Here is a 20,209-nt window from a genome sequence, read left to right on the forward strand (position 1 = left end):
CAAGTAATCAATCATTTGTAGCATTATAAGTTTTCTCCGTCTGTTTTCTTCATTTTACTTATAACGATTTTATAAGAGCCAGAAAATAAATTTTATGTTTATGGGTGTTAAAAAAAATTTAATCGCTAAAGGCTATGTACTCGTATATTTTTAAGATAACCTTCATTAAACTTTATCTTAAAACTGTTTTGTAATGTTTTATTTGGCGTAGAATAATAAATAGGAAATATTGTATAATCTAATTATTATCAGTGGCTTTGTATTTACATTTTTGTATCACTAAAAACTCGTAAACTCTCTGACTACTTTAATTTTTTTCATAGAACATACTCGTGATAGGCGAAAGTAAGAAGAAGAAAAAATTTCAACGGAGAGCAATTTCTTATATATATTATTTCTTTATTTTTTTAGATAAAAAGATGAAAAAGGGGCCTAAAAATCGCTGAATAAGTATAATTTTGCCATTGCCAAGTACTTTTATGTAGCTAGGTATATAAATAAAAAACGTACGAAAATTTGTAAGCACTTAATTAATTGAATAAACTGCGGAGAAACGAAAAATGACTAAACGGCACAAAAATTTGTCACTTATTCCAAATTATGTATATGCCATTTGTAATCAAAACAACTGAACATTGGAATAACAGTGAAAAGAACTTTTCGAGTAAATTTTATTAAAAATTTAGAAAAACTAATTGTTAATTTGGTGTCTCTGCAGACCAACCTGGTTGCAACATACGGTCAAGGTTTCGATGTTATTGTCATTTTAACTATTATATAGCACGTGTGAAACATAAACCTGTCTGAAACCTGAAAATGCCTTCCATCGTTTTGGAAAAAAGCGGATACTCTTCAAACAACAAAGCACCACCGCAAAGAAACTAGCTCACGCGTAAAACATACAAGAGCTACAATATGATACAGTCAACAGACGCTGGGGTGTAACCTCTTTTTTTGTGTAGGCGAGTAAGAAGTGACTCCATGCCACATTGCCTCCACTGGTGACAAAAAGGCTGTTGCCTTTTTTGCTCAGAGAATTGTTGTTGTGATTCAGTGGTGAAATGAGATATAAATGCTGACACATTAACACCGTCTAGATTCTAGATGCTAAGAATTAGTACCATCCCACGCGAATGATAATGATATATACAAACATTATCTATCAGTAAATAATTGATTACTATAAATAAATAAATATAAATTACTTAAAAATGAATTGCTCACCGTAAAATTCGAGAACAGCTGAATCAATTTTCTCATTTTTTTCTTTAAATGTTTTTACTACGCTGAAGAAGACTTTTGAATTGTTGTAGCATAAAAAATCAAGATGGAAAATGTTGGATAACATAACGATTCCGAAGAAAATATAATCATGTCGACGTAATCTATCCAAATAAATAAAATTGGAGTGTCTGTTTGTAATATTAAAATAACCGTTTTTTACTTAATGCATAATATGGATGTATACACGGTACATATACCAAAATAACATTTTTTACAATTTTTGTCTGTCTGTTTGTTCCGGCTAATCTCTGAAACGGCTGGACCGATTTTTACGGGACTTTCACTGGCGGATAGCCGGTGTAGTAAGGAGTAACTTAGGCTTTTTAACTTTACTTTTATTTTAGAAAAACAACTTTTTCGTTAAATTCCACATGGTCAAAGTCGCGGGCACAGCTAGCATTTCTTAGTAAATTTATTACTTATCAAATTAAAATAAAAAAATTTCATTTGTGTAACTGTAATGAAAAGTTTTGAAATTGTACTAAATATTATATAATTTAATAACTAAATATTACACAAATCTAATGAATGAACAATTTTTTTTCAAATTTTACGTGTGATATTTAAATTATATCGGACATTGTTCTTGGGCTATATCGAAATCTTCAAGTGCTAGCACTCGAGATTTCGATATAGCCCAAGAGATCGTACTTAGCTCGTTTTTTATTTATTATTTTTATTGTACTAAAATAACATTCAATAGGTATGAATGAAGTTATACTACTTTTGGCGCATTAGGGAAAAATGAAGAAGCTAGTCAACGAAGAAGAAGTTAGCAACGTGAAGCCAATGAAGTATTTAAACTTCTTACGTGAGTACATAAGTACACACACACTTTTTTTCTGTAAAAAAAATTTGAGGGATTTAATTTAGAATAGAAATTCCATACACTTTATAGCAAAACTTTATTGAACAAGCATCGTATTCTATTTATGATTATCATCATATTTTTTATTCTAATTATCGACATTTTTGAGCAATAATTTTCCTTTCGGTTGTTCAATAACTTCTCCATCTGCATAAATCAATTTACCTCGGAGGTAAGTTTTTTTAACCACGCCTTTTAATACTTTTCCAATGTAAGGAGTCAACTGAAAAAAAATACAATTATCATCAATAATTTTTAACCGATAATTCAAAAAAAGAAAGAGTTCGTTAGTCTCGCTATAATTCGAGAATGGTTTTGCCGATTTGGCTAATTTTGATCTTGATATGTTTCTGCAAGTTCAGTGAAGGTTTAAACGCTGAGAAACATAAATAATAAGAAACAGAAAATAATATAAGTAATGAAAATACTAAAAACGACAATTTCATTTTCCAGTACAAAATGTTCCTATAGCGGAGAAATTCTTTATTCAAGAACATTGTTGTCAAATATTTATAAGCGCGTTCAGAAAGTGTTTTGTCTATATTTATATAAATTATAATTAGGAGTATATATGTATATATAAGTGTTCGACTCTTAACTGCATTCCTTCAAATGGTGTTATAAATTACAATAAAAAACATTCTACGAAAAAAGAATTGTTTCCAAATGCATTTCTTTAGTCTACATATAGACAATAAAAATAACACCAGTTAGAAAATTTCCATTGATCATAATATTTTTTTAAGATTTACAGATTTCATACGAAATTTAACTTCGTATCTCAGTAACGTATATTGTCAGTTAATTGTATTTGCCTTCTCATTAGATAACACAGATAACTTTATTCCTTAATCAGACTTAAAATACAGTTGTATTTTCCTAGTTAGGTACTTAAAACTATATAAAGTGATAACGATTTCGTTCTCTTTAGGTTTTAAATTGTATTATTAATTAAGTAAGAATTCATTAATTGTATGTAATGAAGCGAGTTGTATTGATGTCGACTTTAATTACTCAGTTAATGATTAAAACTCGGTAAAACATTTTGCTGATAGTTAATTACTAATATTACAATATTCATCAGGCTACTAAACATGAATGATTATTTATAATGCAGTGTATAAATAGTAGACAGTAAGAACGATCGAGGTTACTAACCGTTGATATAAGTGACTATACAGAAACACTCGAATTTACTATGTCTAAGGGCCGATTTCACCGGTTGGGGGTAAACTTTACCCTCCTCATAAGTTACGAATAGCCTTTAACAGCAGGAAGTAAAACAAGCTATTAGAACCTCTTTCTCCTCAATTAATAAACAACAATTTTTGAATTCATAGTTACGAATAGAAATATCTCATAAAAATATCGTCATCATTACATCATCAGCTGTGTGGCTACGGCACTAAAGAATTTAGCCACCCCCTCTCTTCCCGTGGGTGTCGTAAGAGGCGACTAAGGGATAACAAGGTTCCACAACCACCTTGGAACTTAAGAAGCCGACCGATGGCGGGATAACCATCCAACTGCTGGCTTTGAAATACACAGGCCGAAGACGGGCAGCAGCGTCTTCGGTGCGACAAAGCCAGCCCTGCGGTCACCAACCCGCCTGCCCAGCGTGGTGACTATGGGCAAAACACATGAGTTCACGTTATTTTTGGCGTAAACTTGTGGAGGCCTATGTCCAGCAGTGGACTGTATAGGCTGTAATGATACATCATCATCACCATCATTAACTGAGGTAGGGCACAGCAGGAATTTCCTGCTCAAAATATGGAGCAGCCCGACTGGGGTAGTACCTCGACCTTACAGAAGACCACAGCTAAATAATACTGTTTTCAAGCAGTATTGTGTTCCTGTTGGTGAGTAAGGTAACCAGAGCTCCTGGGGGGATTGGGGATTGGGTCGACAACGCGCTTGCGATGCTTCTGCTGTTGCAGGCGTCTATAAGCTACGGTAATCTCTTACCATCAGGTGAGCCGTACGCTTGTTTGCCGACCTAGTGATATAAAAAAAAAACCATCATCACTTCAGCCTATCGCAGTTCACTGCTGGACATAGGCCTTCACAAGTTGGCGCTAACAATGGCGTGAACTCATATGCGTTGCCCGTAGTCACCACGCTGGGCAGACGGGTTGGTGACCGCAGGGCTGGCTTTGTCGTACCGAAGACGCTGTTGCCCGTCTTCGCCCTGTTTATTTGAAAGCCAAGAGTTGGATGGTTATTCCGTCATCGGTCAGCTTTTTAAATTCCAAGGTGGTAGTGGAACTGTGTTATCTCTTAGTCGCCTCTTACGACACCCACGGGAAGAGAGGGGGTGGCTATATTTTTTAATCCGTAACCACAAAGCACGAAAGCAGCATAAAAATATAGTTGAATTTAATAGTGAAAATAATAGGTATATCAAAAACTTTTATTTGTTGGATAACATATTGAAATAGTGCTATCCACAACCGGTGAAACAGGTCCTAAATCGCTTAATATTCTTTATTACTCTCACCTTTTGCATTAGTTGATTAAATTTATTTAGTTTGTTTTTACATAAAATTATTTGTAAAACATATAAATTACCTGTTATTATTTTTGTTGGTATAAGATATGTACATGTATGTATTTAATTAATGTCTATAAATGAGATAATTTTAAGCCAAATGTATATTTGCTAAATTAAAGTGGATTTTTTCCTTTGTCTTGTTTATCAAGAGACATCGTCTAAAGTCAAAATGAGGTTAAATGATTAAGGATGTCAACTGCATGATACATTATCTGAATGTAAAAGACATTTGATAAAATACTTGGGCAGATTTAAACTATCTACGATAACGACCCATCGAAATTTAAAAAAAAAATCGGAAATATGGTTTAATATTTTTTAAGTAATCTAAAAAGTGACGGTCGATAAATGTGGGATAAACAGTTTTTGATAGCTTACTGATTAATTTAAGCGAAGCGTTCTAATTAACTATGATTTAATTGGTCAAGGGGCGAGACTAAGCCAAATGACAGCGATGACTCACTATTCTCTTAATTAGTATAAACTATACTGTTGCTAGAAGTACCAAGCTAACAAATCGAACGTGTGTTAATATTTTCCTACTAGAAATAAAAATTTATAATAATATTATAATAAAATATACATTTAAATTAAATGTATTTCATGGATAAGCAACATTAATTCTGTTTAGTATTTAATTTTTAGGAACAATTAATTCATCACCCTTTTTACGGGTGTAAATTTAAATTTTATATTCACCACCTTACCCTACTAAATAAATAAATAACAGTACAAAAATGTATGTAAGTAGGCATATACAGTTATTACCTTATTCTTATGCCGGATAATGTCCGAGGTAACGACGAAGGATTCTTCATGGTCGAAAAATACTAGATCTGCATCGAGACCAGGCTTAATTGCTCCTTTACGTTTTTCCAAACCGCATAATTGGGCGGGACCGACACTCAAGTACTTCGTTATCGACCTCATGTCCAAATTTCGAGCACTGGCTTGCGTCCAGAACAACGAGAGGCCTGTCAATTATTATTTTTTTAAATTAAACAACAATATATAACTTTTTCTATACTCTTCTTCTTGTGCATTTATTCCGACAATGAGTATAATTTAATAAGTAAAAATAACAACCCTATAAAATAAATTCACATACCTAGCGTCATAAAACTCTAAGTCTAGCTTAGTGACGTAAGTACCTATTTCGAGTTAATCTGATTGAGTAATAAATAAATATGTGTATGTAGATTGTAGAATTACACATAGTAGACTTTCTATTTGACACTAGGCGCCAGTCTTACATAAAATAATAATAAACAAGATTTGGTTTTAGTAGAAATATCATACGTTGGCTATGTAAATATTTGGCTTTAATTGATAAGTAATGCGAAATCTTAAATTTTCCTTTTCCATTCCTTAGCATCTAATCGTAAGTTTTTAACCGACTTTCAAAAAAGGAGGAGGTTCTCAATTCGACTGTATTTTTTTAAATGTATGTTACATCAGAACTTTTGACCGTGTGGACCGATTTCGACAATTTTTTTTTAATCGAAAGGTTGTGTGTGTCAATTGACCAATTAAATTTATTTGAGATCTAACAACAACTTTTCGAGTTATATTTAATAATGCGTTTTTACTTGACGCTTTTTTCGTCGACCTACGTTGTATTATACCGCATAACTTTCTACTGGATGTACCGATTTTGATAAGTCTTTTTTTTTGGAAATTAGATATCCCTAGTTTAGTACCATGATAAGGAAACCAGGATCTGATGATGAAATCCCAGAGAAATCGAGGGAAGCTCTTGAAAATCCGCAATAACTTTTTGTACTGGGTGTACCGATTTTGATAATTCTTTTTTTGTTGGAAAGAAGATATCCCTAGTTTAGTATCATGATAAGGAAACCAGGATCTAATTATGGGATCCCAGAGAAATCGAGGGAAACTCTTGAAAATCCGCAATAACTTTTTACCGGGTGTCCCGATTTTAATAATTTTTAATTTAATCGAAAGCTGATATTTGTCATGTAATCACATATAAATTTTATTGAGATCTGATAACTACTTTTTGAGTAATCTTTGATAACGCGTAGTTACTTGACTATTTTTTCGTTGATCTACGTTGTATTCGTTGATTGTAAAACAATATTGGTATGTCAAATATTTCTAGTATTTATTAGCATTAATAAGTCGCTATAAAATTCATACCGAATTGAACAGATGATATGCCACCCCAAGCTTCCAAGTTGTTGCTACATTTAAGTTCAGGAGTACACGGCGAATGATCTGATACTACCATATCCAACTTATCGTCCAATAAATATTTCCACAGCTTTTCCTACAAAATATAATAGCATAAGAATTTAGTACGATTGTTTAGTATTTGAGTATAAATAATTAATAAAAATATAAATTTTATGTTATCTTTGATGTCTAACAATAACTTGAAGTATTTAATTCTTAGTTAATATAATAAAGAGTTTGTAAGATTGTTTGAAGGGCTATTCTCAGGAAACTAATAAAAAAAATTGAAACTTCTTTTACCAGACAAAACTAATATGATTATACTGAGTGACGTAATCAAAATAAAAAATATTTTTGTAAAAATAGAATATAATACCGTATGGTTGAAAGTATATAAGTATAAAGATTTATTTCTAAAAAAAACTATTTCTACGTTTCCTTTACTATAATAACTATATTTATTTATTTATTTATTTATTATTTTACACTTTATTGTATACCAAACAAATAAAATAAACAAGCAACATTAAAAATAATTTGTAGAAAAAAATGTACAAAAGGCGGCCTTATTGCTTAAAAGCAATCTCTTCCAGGCAACCTTAGGGTTAATCCGTTCTTAATTAGTATATCTGAACGCGTACGATAAAATATATTTTGATTATAGAAAACCTTATTATCCAAATCCCTTATGGGGGGTGCACACTTATACTCGCTGTGACCCTTCGGTATCTCGTCAGCGCTGAGCGAGAGGTAGTGGTGGCAGGTCTCAGCGGTGACGCCGCCGCGCCACGCGTCATGACCCGCAGCGATACGTGCTGCGCGGGCGCTCTCGAGCAACGGGACCACCGACGCCGAAGACACGTGCACGATGTGGACCCGAACACTACAGTTTCATCATTACAGCCTATACAGTCCACTGCTGGACATAGCCCTCCACAAGTTTACGCCACAAATAACGTGAACTCATGTGTTTTGCCCATAGTCACCACGCTGGGCAGGCGGGTTGGTGACCGCAGTACTGGCTTTGTCGCACCGAAGACGACAGTTTAACTATACTTTATGAATTCAATAACAGTTTTCATTAAATACTTATGGCCTGTTTCACCGGTTTTTGCCAAGTTTATCTTGTACATAAGTTACTAATAGGCTTTAACTGCAAAGGGTAAAAAAGACCATTGAGACATTTTTCACCTCAATTAATAAACTACAACTTTCAGATTCACAATTGCAAATAAAATAGTCTCATAAATAAATTGGAATTCAGTAGGTAAAAACCGCTCTGGCGTAGTGGTGCGTGCTGTACGTCTACACACCGGAGGTTTGCAGGTTCGATTCCTGCTCGGAATGGATATATTATTAATAATACAAATATATTTGTATTACTAATAACGTGTCTCGGAGAGAACGTTAAGCTGTCGGTTCCGATTGTCATCATAAATACCTGATAACGATCGTTAGGTACTCCTAGTATGAAAATATCATCCAACCCGTAGTGAAACAGCGTGATGGATTAAGCTCCGATCCTTCCCCTACATTTAGAAAGAGGTCTATGTCCAACAATGAGATATTACTGGGCTGAATCGTGATCGTGATAAAAAAGGAAATTTACTGAAGGGTCTAACTAATTAACTAAGAGAAATCTATGGTTAGCCATGCGTAAATAACACTATCACAGGACGACTTCGTAGGACGTAGATAATTTCGTACGTCGTTTTTTTTTCCGTTTTCTATTATTTGTCCTTTTTTTTTTTATTTAGCCTAGCCAAGAGTCAATGACTTTTTTGGAGCTATTAAAATCCATGGGCAACGATGATTACTACACGCGCTTTTCTTTTTAGTTGTTATTACTAAATGTTTAAATGAAATTTTTATATAAACAATAATCTTACAGGAGATGTACTTAAATTAAGTTAATCTAGGAATAACAATTGTTTTTTTTATATGTATAAAATACTGTATTCGTATATTTTAGTATTCACACGGAAACGTAATTCATATATCTACTAAATCTTGCTATTATTATTTGGTCAGGCACTTTACTTACAAAAAAGAGCAAGCAATTATAGTGTTACCAGTAAATAATTAGTAATGCCCTGCATTCATTTATTTACGACAAGGTTTCACTAATTTATAGCAACAAAGTGAAACATGTATATCGTGACGTCACATTTATAAATATTAATAAACTATCGACTATCCAAATTATGAGTAAACAATTTTTATTTAATAAGTGGTCTTTTAACTAAACTAAAAATAACACAATAAATCACTTCACTTTATTGACACTAATGTGACCAGTTATGGCAAGAATACGGGAGAGGTAGCAAAAGGTGGAATTTATAGGTAGTAATTTATGGGTTTCTCCTTATATTTGTTTAGTTTTGCTATGTATGTATCAATTTGAAGTAAACTAATACAAACTTCGTTTTTGCTAAAAACTCCGTAATAAGTGTAATTGCATTGATTTCCATCTTAGGCGGTCGTGATTCGAGGTATGTTTTATATTCCTCGGGATCTGCAACAACAAACAATTCAATTCATACAAGTTGTAAATAGTATTAAATAGTTTTTTTTTTAAATATAATTATATCGTATAAAACTACATTGGACCAATAGTTGTTACTGTGATCTTTTTCGAGACGAGTTTTCTTTCTACTTTTTAGTGGTTAAGTTATTATATTCTGACTTGTTTAAATAATAACCGCTAATAAAGAAATAAATATTTAAAACTTATAAAATTTCTTATTTCACATAAAAAACCCTGATATAAAATTAGGCCAAAAATAAATATAATTAATTCTATATTTAAAAACCTTACCCTGTTCATTAGTCTTCTTTTTATTGGAAGAATCATCTTCAAGCTCTGCATGAAACTGTTGATCATTAAAGTTTTAGTTATTTTTAAATCTATAATTTAATTGTTAAATTAATAAAAATTAATTTTTAAATAATACATTCAATTCAAAAAATTAAAATGTTGCGCTTTTAAGCTTAATTGTAGTACATATAGTTTTTATGTGAAAATTGTAATGTAGCAACTACTGTTTGTCCAAATGAAATAAATAAATAAATAAAATAAAAAACTAACTCTGTTTCTTTTATATAAAATTGTCGTTTTAGCGTATCCGCAAAACCGGTTTTGTTTTAAGACAAATTATATATTGATAAAAGCTAAATCGAATTGAGTCTTGAAAATTTTTATTTTATGCAAGAAAAATAGGGGTCAAAAATCTCTATTCAAGAACATTCCAAGAAAGAGAAGATTTTATAAATACATATTATAGCACAGGTCAGTAAAGTAGGAAATGAATAAAAAAAGGTGGTATACGAAATAACTATTCTAATCGCGGGTTTGGTTAGTAGATTATAAAACTTTTAAATACAATTTCGTATGTAATGTCGATGATAAAGATAGCGGGATTCGGTTCTCGACATGGTGCATGCCAAATCAAAACAACGGCATCCGATACTTTCGGAATGCATAAATAAAGCTTCATTACATAATCTAAGTAAGAAAAAAGGCCAATACATAGAACTATTTTTATTCGACAATTATAAGAGAATTTTCAAGCAAATCCACTAACAAAATTTTAAGTATGTATTTACCGCTAAGACTGATCCGGTTCCTTCAAGGGCTTTAAAGGCTAACTCCAAGTCTTTACGACTGACATTAGGAAACTCGTCGACGCCACTCGGACATAAGAAACATTTGAATCCAACTACTCCAGCTTTAACTAATTCACGCAATGAAGACTGAAATAAAATAGAAAATATTATAAAAATAGTAATTATATACGTTACTTTGCACAAAACTTTATATTTTTGTTGTTAAATTCTTACATCGTTTCCAACGATGACTCCGCCCCAAAAACCAACATCGACGTAAACATGGCCCTTTGCTGAATTTGCCTTGATATTAAGATTTTCTAATGTGGTTGTAGGTGGGATGGAATTCCTGAAATTTTAATTCGAAAAATTCACTATTTCGTCAGCCTTCTGCGTAGTTTTTAGTGTAGAATAATGCCCACTTTTATGAATCTATGTAAGTACTCTAACGAAACTACTGAGTCTGACAGTAAGTACGGTACGTAAGTGTTCTACAAACAATTGAAAACATGAGCTACCAGAAGTAAAAATCGAGTTAATACGTATTTAATATCAATTTTAAATGTTATATAAATCAATTGAGTTATTACAAAGGCATGTCAACAATCGTGGTGATACCACCAGCGGCTGCGGCACTGGTTGCAGTTCGAAACCCCTCCCAGGCAGTGCGACCAGGCTCGTTGACATGTACATGAGAATCCACAACTCCTGCTATTAAGGCACATTCTCCACCATCTATCACCTGAAATTTTTACAAAAAATTACACCACTTGGAACTTTAACCCTTACGAACCCTTAACGAAAGACATTCAAAATGTAATAAAACCAGAGTTCATCTTTTAGGTAATAAGCAATAAACCGTTTTATTCGTAAATGATAAGTTTAAGGCGCAATATATATTTTATAATCAATTAACATTAATTTCTATTTTTAAAGCATTCAGACATTTCAACGTTCAGACTATATATAATTTAGTGAGCGTTGTTCCTTCAAACAATGATTGAGACTTCTGTTAAATATATACTACTTAGAGTCTTAGAGTACATTTATCTAATTATGTACACGTATCTCTTAAAGCACGTAGTTTTTATTTTGTTTTATTTAACTTCAACGAAAGAGGAAATTTTTTAAATCGACTGTTTTTTTTTGTATGTTACATCACAACTTTTTACATACAAAATTTTGACAATTTATTAAATATGTACAGTAGGTACGGTATCGTTAATATTTCTATTGCCTAACATATATAATATATATGTATACTAGCTAGTACCCGCGACTTCATCTGCGCAGGATTAGTAAGTATTTCGAGTAGCTTATTATCTTCTCAATATCTATCTTTATACCAAAATTCATCAAAATTGGTTTGCGACATAAAAATCAATTTGTTACTACCAAATGTACATTAGAAATATATTATCAAGTTTTATTGTATTTATGGTCTGTTTTTGCGATATACGTCTAAGCTCTACAGTTTTTGCAGCATAAGCCGGAATAGCTCGCAGATGGCAGATTTTTTTCCGACTTAGTTGACAATTATCGTTATATTTTGGACAATTCACACACTATCTTTAAAAATTATAATCTATGTGTTATTCTAATGTATAAGCTATATTATTGTAAGCTTTAATTAAAATCCATTCGTTGGTTTTTGCGTAAAAGTTGAACAAACATCCATACATCTATACATTCATAAATACAAACTTTCGCGTTTATAATATTAGTAGGATTAAGAACTTTTTCACACTTCATTACTACATTACTACACGTTTAGAACTATATGAACTAACAGTAAGAATTAAAAATTAAGAACAATCGCTGACGCCACGACGTCGCGACGTGTTTCGTTGGCGCCGTCTTGCTACCCCACCGTTTCGGTTCAAATGAATAACTCTACATACATTCATGCGCGTAAATTTATAACTGTTGTATTTACTGAAGTATATATTTGAGTCATGTAGTACATGACAATAGTTTTAACGTATTCTACTATATTTTTTGGAAATCTATAAAATTTAATAGAGACCGTGTATCTTAAGTAACTCGTAGAAAACTGTAATAGCCGACTACAACATTTCATTATTTATTATTGTCATATTTTAAATGTTAACAGGTAGGTAGTATATAGAAAAAGTATTTAAGGCCTGTTCTACCAGTTGTGGATAACGATATCTTACGGATGACGATACAAATAGGCTTTGACAGCGGTATCAAGAATCGGCCAGCCCGACCTGTTTCTCCTTAATTACGCTTCAGCATGTAATGTAGCACTGCCGAGGCACGGGGGAGACCCACAAGGACTGCACAAACACCCAGACCACGGCAAACATTTGTATGACCAATATAAATGTTTGTCATGTGAAGGGATCGAACCTGCTACCGCCAGCGCAACAGTCACAAACCAGTACTGTCACCGTTGTGCAAACACAGCGTCCATTTGAAATCCCGATCATCACCGGGATATACAAATCTAGACAATAATATCCCGACATCAACTAACTTCTTCAGTGTGTCTCTTGTATTTTGTTGATATATATGTATTGTTTAAAAAAGGTTCTGTAACAGCTTGACGTGCAATCATTCTGTCCGCATATTTATTTATAAACTAGTTTTTATACGTGAAGACATATCATTAGCCAAATGTTGTTTAATACTATTATTATTTGGGCGGTTGGTTAAATCCGAATATTAAATAACTAAATAAATATTGATATTAAATCAATATTGGATGCAGATTCATCTCGAACCCAGCCAAAAGTAATAGCAGTCTTTATCGTGGGTGATAAAATGACGCTGATTTATTTATGACGCAATATTAAGATAAAAAACTCGAAAAGTTTTTAGCGTTTGAACTTTACTAAAGTCCAGAGTCAGTTTTAAGAATAATTTGAATTGACGAAAGTAAGTGTAACTAATCTGCGTTACTTTAATTTCATCCACTTAAACTAACAACTATTTACTAGTCATTGTAACTTATTAGAACCAACTTAAAAACTGTTTCGTTTTATCCTAATATCTATTAAATTTAAATTTAAAACCTATCAAAAGAGGTTCAAATTAAAACTTTTTGTAGACGATTATTTTGACAGTCACGTTTTGTTGTAAAAATGCCAGAGTTCAGATAATACAAATTAAGGTTAATATTCCCGACTAGAAAAAAGGTCTGGCTCAACCAGATCATGTATCTGGACCGGATCAGGATAGAATGAGGCATGTTAGATCCGGCAAGCTCTATCAGAACCAGGTCTGGTCCAGACAAGGCTGCCTAATGTAAAATATAATCAAGTATGGTAAGGCATACTGGATCAGCACCCGGTCATTGGGCTGAATGCATGATGTCTATTGCCAGTATGATGGTTAGATGTACGCGGACTTTTTGAAAGAAAGAAGTGTTCTTTTTTAATTACTTACCGCCCTAGGGCTTTTCTAGCTACATTATTACCCTAGTGCGCTAATTAGTCATCTACAAGCCCCATTTAGAGGTAATAAGAACCTACTTACCGAACATAAGAGATGTAAATTAAATTAAAATGCGGTCTACGAATAAGATCAATTTAATCATTAATAACTTACGTAAAATACGCCCTAATATATTATTTAACATGAACTTTATTGAATAGCAATAAAGTTTAAATTGACTCTACATTTTATTGAGAAAACCTTTATATGGAAAAAAGAAAAGGGCTGTTTTTAGGGTTTTCCCGGCAATTATTCGAATTTTTCTCACCTTTTAAAACTTCCCTAGACCTCCACGAACATTTCAAGACCAAGATAAAATAAATCCGATCAGCCGTTCTCGAGTTTTAGCGAGACTAACGAACAGCAATTGATTTTTTTACATATATAATCAATAAATATTTACGTTTCTCAATAAAATCGAATACTATAGTATTAATAGATTAATAATATGTAGTAATACTATACACGAAATATAAATGTAATTCTGAGAGTAAAATTACTCATAATCGCGTAAGATATAAACACAAGAATAAAATAAAATAAAAATTTAATACATATTTGTTTAATTCCTATGTAATGAAGTGCAATTGACCAAAGTAAACGGCCCTAATTGATTAATAATGTTTTTGGGCGCCAGCTCTACAATATGACGGCGAGAGCAGTTAAGTACGAATTACATACATGTACGTACATAGGTTTTATTAGAATTATATAAGCGAAATAATAAACGCGAAAGGTCACTCCTTATAGGACGTAGACATAAGACGTAGGTTAAGAACGGATTTTACGAAACTCGACCCCTAAGGGAGTAAAACGGGGGTTGGAAATTTGTATGAAAGTCCTATGTTTTTGAAGTAAGACTTGAAATTTAAAATGTATACTCTATAGATGGTGGGGAGGTGTCCAAATAATGCATCATAATCTATATATATAAAAAAGAAAGGTTATTGACTCACTCATCACGAGAACTCAAAAACCGCTGGATGGTCCATCCATCCAAGATGGACAAAGATGAAATTTAGCAGGCAGGTAGATAATAGTTAGTAGACGTCCGCTAAGAACGGATTTTGCGATATTCCATCGCTAAGGGGGTTTAATTGGGGTTGATAGTTTGTATGAAACGTATACAGCAGGGTCGGTTTAAAGGAAAATAACCTCATTTGCAACATTTATATTGATCACTTATAAGTAGTACAAAAAAATATATTTTATACAGTATCTAACCTTTACGTTACTAGGATAATTTATTACTGGGATATTTTATTTACCCCTGTCGTCACGGAGTCGCGGCGAAGCTTGCGTTACACTATTCCGTGGCATATATTTACGTAGAACCATATTAAAAACTAAATTGCATGCAGTATATTTTAAACGTATTTACACTACAATACTATATTATTTCATACCACTATTCTGACGAATTTAACGAACCATTTTGTTCGACGTGACGCGCGCTTCACGCGGACGTAGTCGCGGGCAACAGTTAGTGTATGTCCCCAAAAATGTATGTGATCGATTACCTCAAAATCTACTGAACGGATTTTCGTGCGGTTTTACCAATGGAGAGAGGGCTTCAAGAGGAAGGTTTACGGAACGGTTAAGCCGATTTTGATGAGAGTTTCACTGGAAGTTTGCTGGGAAAACTTTTTGACACACTGATTTCAACGCGGACGTAGCCGCGGGCACAGCCAGTATATGTATATAGATATAGATTTACCTCTTGTATAGGTGTGTATTTAATAATAAGTACCCGATACACGCAGAAAAAGTTTTGATGCCAAAACTCAAATTTGTACCAACAAGTTAAATTTAATAAGTATTCCACTGTACAATCGTTGTATCATTTATACCTTTATGAACTTAGAGATCGAATTAAAATTCTCAGTGTACTAGATTCTTCAACTAGAACTTCTTTTGTGTATTAGTATAAGGGCTTTTAATGTAGCTAAAAGAACTATCATGACGTTCGTAGTGAGTTTACAAAAAACAGCTAGCCAAATTTAATATTACTAACTCCAGTATTTTCGATTGCATGGTGATGAGAATCAGTCAAACAGCTACTTTATGCAAATTATATAGATTAATATGCTTAGACGCGTAAATATAAGAAAAGCCTTATCTTAATATTTGAAGCGAGATTGTCTTATGCACACAACGATCTAACGAATCTGATGAAATAAATAAATATAGATGTAGATAAAATGTTTTCGTTTTCATGTTTATCTAGCTGGGTATCATCTGAGAGATAATACGCGTTCTTAACTTATTAGATTCACACGGCAAAAATAATTCCTCCAAAAAAAGAGGTTTGGCAGATTTTAAAGGAGCTACATAAACGGATATAACAATTTACCAATATTATAAAACTTTTGGTTTTTCTTTTTTTTATTGTGCTTGCTATAGGATACACTATATTATTTATTGAAGGAAGTTGTTTAAGCACATAATAATTATAATATTTAAATAGATCTTTTTGTTTGACGAACAAAAAATTAATATTACTTTTTTATAATAAAATATCATTTTTGTAATTTTATTAATTAAGGATGTCTTGTTTCCGGTTTTTAAAAGGACAGATTACTATAAAATGTATTTTTTATTAAATTTCAAACCAAATCTACACGCATATACCTATTTTATTTTATTATTTTATTTAAATTTAATCGAGATCTTACAAGTACTTTTCGGGTTATATCTAGTAATGCGTATTTACTTGACTATTTTTTCGTGGATCTACGTTGCATTATCACTTTATTATACATCATAACTTTTAGCTGGGTGTACGGATTTTGATATTTATTTTATCTGCAGCTGATGTTTTATTAATTTAATGTATTTTTATGCATAATTTAAAAAAAAATATTAGTATTCTGCACTCTTTCTCTATATAAACTATAAGTATACGAAATTTCATACTCCTCCGTCCGCGCAATTTTATTAAAAAGGGTTACAAAGTTTTTGTTTCACGTATTAATATATAGATTATTAAATTTTATATCTCATAGATATAGTAGAATTCGAGAGTAAAAAAGAATAATTATTCAAAAACTTATAACTGTCGAATTCTGTCATCCGTCAAAAAGTGTTATCTACAGTTAGTGAAACAGGCTCTTACGCCGAGTTGCACGAAAAGAAATTAAAATTTAAGTAGTGATTAAACTAATTTAATCGCAAGAATTGTATGAAATTCTTGTGATTAAATTAGTTTAATCTCTACTTAAATTTTAATTTTGTTTCGTGCAACTCGGCGTTAGTGTGTTTATTATTATGCTTATACCGCTTAATTAACTGATTTTTATTCCTTGAATTTCGTGAAGAGGTAATAGTTATACCTAAATAAATGATAATTATTCAAGTGTAGTATGTAAAAAGCGTAGTCAAAAAGTGCGCCAAAATTTGTAAAGCGCGCGAAGTTTTTTGAAAAAAATATTCCTTAAATTGGTAAAAAAATTGAAGAATTTCACAAAAAAAAAGACTACTAAAATACAGTCTCTTGCAGACCAAGATGCTAGTAGGTATCCATATATCGATACTAGTAGGGTTTTACTAAAAACTTATTTAATTAAAAATCATCTACACTAATATTATAAAGTTGAAGAGTTTGTTTACTTGTTCGTTTGAACGCGCTATCTCAAAAACTACTGGTGCCATTTGAAAAATTATTTTAGTGTTAAATAGCCTATTTTTACAGGAAGGCTATAGGCTATATATCATCACGCTAAGACTATTAGGAGCTGGGCACCAATGAAAAATGTTTCAAAATCGGTGTTTTCTTTTTTCTTTTGAGAGCTTCCGCTGCGTGCGCTGCGTAAACAGTTAACGTTTCGCAAAAATCATGTATGACAGCATTATGCCTATTCCACGTTTTATGTAGTAAATAGAGTGATTCCAGAGAAAGGTCGATATGTATAATACACATGCATAATATAGTAGAAGAACACTGATAGTTTTGCAACCGTTCGAATCCGGGGCTGGTCGCTAGTATGTAATAAAAACGACGATACATCAAATAAGATATATATATATTTCATCAAAACATCGAATCCTGCATCAGAATAAGTTATTACGTGTATATTTTATATTGTCCAGTTTGGTCGCGCACATTATTTTACCCGTTTGAGGGGTAACACTGTGTATTTATAACGTTCTAACGTAACAAAAAAAAAGAACCCTAGCCAACTTTTAATGAGTTTTATATAGACTATGTAACAAACCTAATTTGCAAAATAACATGTTTAAAACTAATTTTATACTTAAGTATAATTCATAAAACTTTATTTTATTATTATATTTAAATAAGACAAATGGTTTTAGTTGTATAAATTTGAGTCACGAATTTATCAAACAACTGGTTTCCAAACACAGGTATTTTGAAGTCGATTAAGTTTTGTATAGTACTGGACTGATGAAAACTTGATGCGAAATGCTGTAGAAATGATAATAAAATACTCTAAAACGTTTAAACGAATATCCGTATATACAGGTGTTCGGTAATTAATGGATAACCCCGCAGGTGCTTATGGAGGGGCACAGGGCCAACCCAGAAAAAAATAAAAAATTAATCTATCTGCAACGGTCTAGGATTTATTTAAAAAAAAATAAGTACGAAATTCGATACCTTTGTTCAAACTTTTGGGCACTACGGCTGCAAATTCAATAATAACGAATTGATTTTCTCTGGAAATAACCGTGGATAATCGGCCTTGCTAACGCGCATTACAAAATATTTCTAGCCGCAACGGTTTCTTTTTTTTAAATACTTAAAAATGAAAAACAGCGTATTCGAATTGTTTATGATAAAGTTTAAGCACCTGTGGTATAACAACGTAGAGGGACCTAGGTAGCCCATAGTTTAAAAAACATGCCTACTTCATGAAGTTTCTTAAATGGTATTTTACTCAATTTTTTTATAGTCTAATTACCGAGTTATTGCTACCTGTGTTTCTCTAGCCCTATTTTTTTTTATAACCAAAACAAATAATAAAATAAAAAATTATTTCGAAAATCAGTGAAAGTGTATTTTAGGGTGGTTAGGGTGTTGTCCATAAGCACCTGCAGGGTTATCTATTAATTACCGGACATACTGTATAAATCTACATTAATGCCATCTTGTGTTCATTTTAATGTATGCAAGTTTACAAACAAATAACTCGGACACATTTGTAAAAAAAGTCCAGGCAAATGCCCTTACCGACCTCTCAAGGTTGAAAGTTGCATTGGCGGAAAGAGACAACTAACCACATGTGCAAAACGTGTTATTAAATATTCAATACACATTTACACGCAGTACTTACTTCAATTTCATCCTTGCTTTCTGCTATCAATTTATCGGCATCGTTTCGGCTTAGAACATCTACTATAACACCGCTTTCGTTGACAACAACACCACCGCTAAATATTTCTTTTTCTGTTACCAAGCGTTTGCTTAAAAACAATTTATACTGCCCTGTCATCGCTGCCGACCCGCACACAACTACACTATATGAAATACTCTGCTCAACTACTAGAATATTATGATAACGGAATGCTGAAACGTTAATCTCATAAATGTATTTTAGTTCGTTTTATATAAAGTAAACAAATCGATAAGTAAAAATTATAATATAGTTAAGTTGAACAATAAAGTAAATAGAGAGTTTTAAGCATTTTTATTGCATAAAATAATTATGTATAAAAGTATTTAAATTAATTACAAATGATTAATAAAAACTTATACGGTACATCAACTGGCGTGTACATAAGTATTTATTTTAAACTGTGTTGTAATATAAAGATTAGCATATCTTGTTCGGTGGAAACAATAAAAATACATGATTGATCTATTATAAACATTTCAAATACCAACGCAAAGATCACTGTGGGCGAGAAGTTTATCTATCATGTATTCTAATATAAAAAGTCATCGTAATATCGTTAAGATTACCTAAATTATAAACAAAATAACAACTTAAATAAATAATAAGTTGAACTACATTACGAAGCTATTATAAATGAATAATGACTATTAAAAATAATAAACTATTGAATGCTAAACACGTGATTATAATTACGAGCCTACTCCAGGAGTCTCGTCTACTTCTTATGCGAATATGTTCTTGACGAATCGTCTAATAAATGCCAATGATTCACCTTGAACTTGGCGTTGACTTAAACCACGCGATATGCTCCCGTTTACGACCATATTGTATATGTAGATATGTAGACACGAGTACTAAAAGTGGTAAAGTAATATAGGTATAAAG

The 20,209-nt window shown here is 32.0% G+C and overlaps 1 protein-coding gene across 1 annotated transcript; it reads right to left on the bottom strand.

Moving 5' to 3' along the window:
- Nucleotides 1-2,172: 2,172 nt before the first annotated feature.
- Nucleotides 2,173-19,465, bottom strand: LOC123653570 (allantoinase-like). The gene is made up of 10 exons (XM_045589563.1): nt 19,262-19,465; nt 11,099-11,250; nt 10,743-10,857; nt 10,509-10,655; nt 9,721-9,775; nt 9,324-9,417; nt 7,572-7,785; nt 6,867-6,996; nt 5,475-5,680; nt 2,173-2,375 (listed from the first exon to the last, which is right to left on the bottom strand). Exons 1-10 carry the CDS (start codon nt 19,418-19,420, stop codon nt 2,241-2,243), a joined length of 1,407 nt encoding a protein of 468 aa, XP_045445519.1. The 5' UTR covers nt 19,421-19,465; the 3' UTR covers nt 2,173-2,240.
- Between the last annotated feature and the right edge of the window lie 744 nt (nt 19,466-20,209).

This window comes from Melitaea cinxia, chromosome 5 (genome assembly GCF_905220565.1).
Source record: "Melitaea cinxia chromosome 5, ilMelCinx1.1, whole genome shotgun sequence".
Classification (NCBI taxonomy): Eukaryota; Metazoa; Arthropoda; class Insecta; order Lepidoptera; family Nymphalidae; genus Melitaea; species Melitaea cinxia.

What these genes read in the sequence shown, in the direction of transcription:
- LOC123653570 (XM_045589563.1), bottom strand. Translation starts at nt 19,420, where the DNA reads ATGACAGGGCAGTATAAATTGTTTTTAAGCAAACGCTTGGTAACAGAA. An exon ending in GAACCGGATCAGTCTTAGCG is followed by an intron (nt 9,776 to 10,508) that starts GTAAATACATAC and finishes AATGATCAACAG; the next exon opens with TTTCATGCAGAGCTTGAAGA. An exon ending in TTATCCGGCATAAGAATAAG is followed by an intron (nt 2,376 to 5,474) that starts GTAATAACTGTA and finishes ATTTTTTTTCAG; the next exon opens with TTGACTCCTTACATTGGAAA.